Source organism: Phaethon lepturus, unplaced genomic scaffold (genome assembly GCF_000687285.1).
Source record: "Phaethon lepturus isolate BGI_N335 unplaced genomic scaffold, ASM68728v1 scaffold17685, whole genome shotgun sequence".
Lineage (NCBI taxonomy): Eukaryota > Metazoa > Chordata > Aves > Phaethontiformes > Phaethontidae > Phaethon > Phaethon lepturus.
This window is the reverse complement of record NW_010542840.1, coordinates 2,595-8,229: the sequence shown is the minus strand read 5'-3', so window position 1 is coordinate 8,229 and position 5,635 is coordinate 2,595. Positions and strand designations below refer to the sequence as shown.

The window sequence follows — 5,635 nt, the reverse complement described above, 5'->3', positions numbered from 1 at the left end:
TATTAATATATAATTATTAATAATTGTAATAGTAATCATTATTGTAAATTTAATGCTATACCATAATGTTACTATTATAAGACCCATTAATCAAGCAAACTAACCTTCCTTTTCTTTATATCGTTTTACAATTTTACAGTATTTCCACGTGGAAAAAGTACAGAAAAGGGGAGAACTAAAGACGACCTAGGGAAGGAATATTGCCAGGCACCAATACATGCTGGAGGCCAACCAGATGGACAGCAGTTCTAAGGATATTCAACTTGAATAACAAGTTGAATATGAGGCAGAAACATGGCCTTGTGGCAAAGAAGGCCAGTGTACCTGGGCTGCATTAGGAGTGTTGCCAGTAGGTCGAGGGAGGTGATCCTTCTCTTTCTCCTCAGCACTGGTAAGGCCACCTCTGGAGTGCCGAGTTCAGTTCTGGGCTCCCCAGTGTGAGAGACATGGAGTTACTGGAGATGAAGTCCAGGCAAGGGCCACTAAGATCACGAAGGGACTGGAGCATCTTGCATATGAGGAAAGGATGAGTGCTGGGACTGTTTAGCCTAGAGAAGAGAAGGCTCAGGGGAGAGGTCATCAAGGTGTACCAATACCTAAAGGGACGGTGTAAAGAGAACAGAGCCAGGCTTTTTCCAGAGGTGCTCACTGACAGGGCAAGAGGAAAGGGGCACAGACTGAAACACAGGAAGTTCATCCTGAATGTAAGGAAACATGCTTTCACTGTGACGGTGACTGCACATGGGAACAGACTGCCCAAAGAGGTTGTGGAGTTTACATTCATAGAGATGTTCAAAAGTTGTCTGGACATGGTCCTGAACAACCAGCTCTGGGTAAGCCTGCTTCAGCAAGGGGGTTGGAGAAGATGACCTCCTGAAGAGTCTTCCAACTGCAACCACTCTGTGATTCTCTCCTTGTCAAAGGCAAATATAAGGGGGAAACTGACAAAATGCACACAGGAAAAAGTCTTTTCTCCACAACAAGTAGTGATATTGTACGTAAACAAAAACTATTTTCCCATTGGAAGTCTGATTTTTACATCTCAACTACAAGCAATAATGCTTCTTGCATTTAGCTGTCTCCTATGTATTTTAAAAAAACATTGGTAAACCATTTTGCATTGTTCTTCTTTAATTAAAGAATTACAAAGAACAGCAATTTTCCCTCCACCTCCTTTTTTCCTCTGCTTCCTAGGAGCTATTTCCTCTGTCATCCATATGAAGAGTGTAACACAAGCAAACTGGAAGAAAAGAAAAAAGGCAAGACAGTCAAACAACCTAAGTTATGCTCTACTTGAATGGATGAAGATCAGTATCGTCCCCTTCTCCTGTGCAGGTCCCTCTGCATGTAAGGGTGTACATTTTTGGGGATGGGAGAGCAAGTAGCATGTATATATATATATGCTAGCAACACCAGCATAATCAAATTCTCCAAAGAAGGGCAACGAAGTTGCTGAGGGGTCTGGAGCATGTGTCTTATGAAGAGCGGCTGAGGGAACTGGGGTTGTTCAGTCTGGAGAAAAGGAGGCTGAGGGGAGACCTTATCACTCTCTACAACTACCTGAAAGGGGGTTGTGGCTATGTGGGTGTTGGTCTCTTCTCCCAACTAACTAGTCATAGGACGAGAGGAAATGGCCTCAAGTTGCGCCAGGGGAGGTTTAGATTGGATATTAGGAAAAATTTCTTCACCGACAGGGTGGTCAAGCATTGGAACAGGCTGCCCAAGGAGGTGGTGGAGTCACCATCTCTGGAAGTGTTTAAAAAACGTGTGGATATGGCGCTTCAGGACGTGATTTAGGGGACATGGTGGCGCTGGATTAATGGTTGGACTTGATGATCTTGAAGGTCCTTTCCAACCTTAGTGATTCTATGATTCTGTGAAATTATGAGGACTTGTGTTGCTGAGCACAGCAAATTCCTGGTAACACGCAGAGTGGCAGAGATCTAGCTATGGGGACCAGGAGCTAGCTGGGGACAAGGAGTGTCTGCCGGAGGTATAAGATCTGGAGGGCAGTGTTAAGAGAACTGTGGCTGCGGCTGGCACAGCCAGAGCTTACAGAAGGTACAAATGTTTTGGAGAGCGTACACAAGAGACTGTTGTGGTCAGCAAAGGCTGGGTACATATGTTTAGAGCAGGCAAGAAGACAGGGATATATAAAAATGTGTGAATGGGGAAGCAGGAACAGGACACACCTAAACCACCGGAGAACCACTGAAAAAGAATGCCATAATCTGGTAGTACCAATCCTATAGAGAAACTTTGTTCTAACAAGCAGTTCTGCAAATGGATGATGATCACATATATTCCTTAATGGGAGCCAATTCACTTTCTTACTTCTATTAACAAGTTTGACACTTGCTTTATTTATTTTTTTTTTTTACAACCAACTATATTTAAGGGCAAATTTAGACTGCCTTTTTAAAGGTGACAGCTCATATACAGCTTATTTGTGGGAGAAATATTTAGGGCTGGCTAAAACCACATGTATGACTTAGTAAGACTGAATGAAATAAAACAGCAGCTGCATTATCTACGTTGCAGAGATTTCTATCCTGTATTGTAAACAGAAATCAAATGATCTACTTTATACACAAAGTAAGCACGGCAGCACTTAACTGTTTTACTCGGATAACAAAGCAACTCTGTGATACGCACAGGATATAGTGCACAAGGGCTTTCAGAACTCTTTTTTCAGAGCCTTGTAAGGAGCAGAACTTAACAGTAAATGTAAAATATTTTTATGGCTTTTAAAATCATAACAACTACCTACAAATATAAATCCCATAGTATCTATTAAAAATGTATCTAATTCAAGTATTATTGGAACTTTTTTGTTGAGGATATGGTAGAAGAGCGATAAAGTAAACAGTGATGAAGAAAGAAAATAAACAATCACTGATATCAACTTACCTTTAATGAGATGGAACCAGCAAGAAAGAAGTGGTCCACATCAATGACAGAGGCGAGGAAGCCAGCCAGAGTAACCTCAGTGAAGTCACTTTTCTTCCTAAGTCCAATCACTATTGCCCAGGACCACATTCCTAGTATACCATGCACTGCATTATCAGAGAAGGCTCGGAGCCAGTCATTTTGCTGAATGAAGGAAAACTGCAGAAGTCTGTCTGCTACAAAGCAGAATATCCCCAAACCTAGACTAGAAATAACTGAAGCTGTGCTGAAAGTTTGGAGAAGAGCATGGGCCTTTTCAGTCTCAGATGCCATGGCAAAAATCATGTCACAGCACACAAAATGTCATCAGGATATACACTGTGCATTGTCTTGTATTGTCAGTCGTTCTGTAAAAGTCAGAGAACAGAAAGAAAACTATAAAAGGAAAAAATCCATTAGCACAAAGAATTGATTATCACAGCTACAACTGAGCATAAAAACCCCCAAATTCACTAAGGAATCTGATTTCAGTTAAGTTAATTTGTTGACTTGAACAATACAGCTCTGAATTAAAATACTTGTCCTGTTTTAATTAGAACAAGCACCTTTGTAACATGGAAAGCTCTAACTCCACTTTCTGAAGTCTTACATTTTAGAAAATAATTTGAAATATGTCTATGACAATACACTGAATATGTTTCAAGACTCCTCCTGGTCTTAAATACATGATATTCATCGAATTAAATCCTTCACACTGTAACAACAAAAAAAGATTCAGTTTGGAGAACTCTTAGGACTGATGCTCAAAAATCTCAAATCTCTCTATGCCACAACTGTTAAAACAGAGTTCCTAATCTACAATCCCAAACACTATTTTCATTTACATACTTTGTAAACATATGTATTATCATCCTGTTATGTGCCTCTGAGCAACTCCTTGTTTAGCTTGGAAACTGGCGCATAGAGTAAGCATTAAGAAAACCAGAACCACTAAAATATCTTTACTACTTATCATAAACACAAAGACAACAACCATTCAGTCAATACTAACTCCTTACAGAGAAAAACTACATATGCTTTTCCTCAGTATGTGCTCCAGCAGCAAACTCAAGTGTTACTTTTGGGACTTGTCCATTGTCTGCCACGTTACCTTCCTAAGAGCTCTTTTTTTGGCAGAAAAGCAGAAAATTAACTAATCTCAGTCATTCTCCTTTTCAAAAGTTGACCACTGTAATTTGAAAATAAAGGCATTGTTATTAGTATTAATAATCACTTAGAAGTCGTTAAAAACTACTTATGTTCTGTAATCGTTATGCAATGTTGTACCAGGTGATTTCTTGGGAATAATTGTTGTCCTTAAGTAACTGCTTGACACCTCAAAAGAAATTCCAAAAATAATTCAAGATCTTAAAGACACCCCCACTCCCAAAGAAACAATTATAGGATACCCGGATTATAAAGACAGAGTACTCATTTCTGTGATAACATTAAAAAGAACACTTTTGAAATATAAATCCTCATATAAGTGATGCATCCCATAGCTTCGTTACGTTAAACACACCAAAAAGTCTTTGTCTTTGAAGGACAGTATCAATTCTAACTGTCCCAACTGTTACGCTCTTCTGTCTTTTTGGGGAGCATGGAGACAAGATCACAGTTTCAAAGCCTACATCGTATCTAAAAATGGATTCTTCCCAAAAGGTTGCTATTTCTGTGCAATACGTTGAATCTTGATAATGCTTCTTCAGATGGTTCTATCAGGTAAATTTTTATTTTGAATGGGCTTTTTATGACTGTATTAGACTTCCTTTAAAAATGAATACTTCTAAAAATGTTGATACATAATAGTTTATTATTTTAAACACATTATTGGTCGTGAGCACCAGAGAATATACAATGTTTCTTCCAGATTATTCACATGCCTGTTTCTTGTAGAATTATCCACAAGACACGGCTACTGGCATTGATCTTTATAGAAAAGAAGCCCACTGAATCATTTATTTTGAAAACATTAAAAAGAAAAAAAAGAGAAGAAAACATGAATAATACATGGACTTTGCACACAGATGAAAAAATGTGGGTCAAGTTTAGAGCTTGTTAACCATGACTGTGCCTCTTCTGAACGAACATGTAGACAGAAGCTGTTTCCTGAAACACTGGAACTGTTGTTTTCTGGTGGGTGACTTTACAACATACAGTACATTTCTGAATAAATTCCATTTTAAAGAACAAATGGTGATCTCCTCACAAATGTTTCTTTTATATAACAATCACAACACATTGGATTTTATTTAAAATTACCATAAAGTCTGTAATAGAATCCAATCTGGGAAGAGCTGATGTAGCAACATACCTTTAAAAAGCACACTAGTATTGAGAATCAAACTTACCCTGGGGCTAGGAGAACATATTTTTTCCACTGCAGTTGCCTTACTCCAGTAGGTAACGTGGTCTATGCCTCAGGATTGAGCCTCTGTGCTTTCTGAATCCAGTCTGCCCAGTCCAGTGCAGGAAAGACCAAACACCGTTTGTTCCATCCTAAATAAAACTAACAAGGCAACAACAGTAAGCACTGATACTACACAAAGCTCTTCAAACTCTGTACAAAACACACATGAAAACTGAACAATAGTCAAAAATGCAGAAAGAAGCAACATCTTTTTTTATGTGTTCCTGAACAAATATAATTGAATTAAACAGCAACTTTGGCTAGGGCTTAGAAACTCTGTTAAAGAAAGCGGGGAAA

At 38.8% G+C, this 5,635-nt stretch overlaps 1 protein-coding gene across 1 annotated transcript in view; it reads right to left on the bottom strand.

Annotated features, from left to right (window-relative positions):
- The window catches only part of LOC104621639 (chromosome unknown open reading frame, human C5orf28), a 12,124-nt gene extending 6,697 nt beyond the window's left edge, over window positions 1-5,427 (bottom strand). Inside the window, exons 1-2 of the mRNA XM_010288171.1 lie at window positions 5,243-5,427; window positions 2,911-3,296 (exon numbers count right to left, since the gene is read on the bottom strand). Coding sequence (XP_010286473.1) covers window positions 2,911-3,234 — 324 coding nt within the window. The 5' untranslated portion in view covers window positions 3,235-3,296; window positions 5,243-5,427. The remainder of the gene's footprint in view (window positions 1-2,910; window positions 3,297-5,242) is intronic.
- Between the last annotated feature and the right edge of the window lie 208 nt (window positions 5,428-5,635).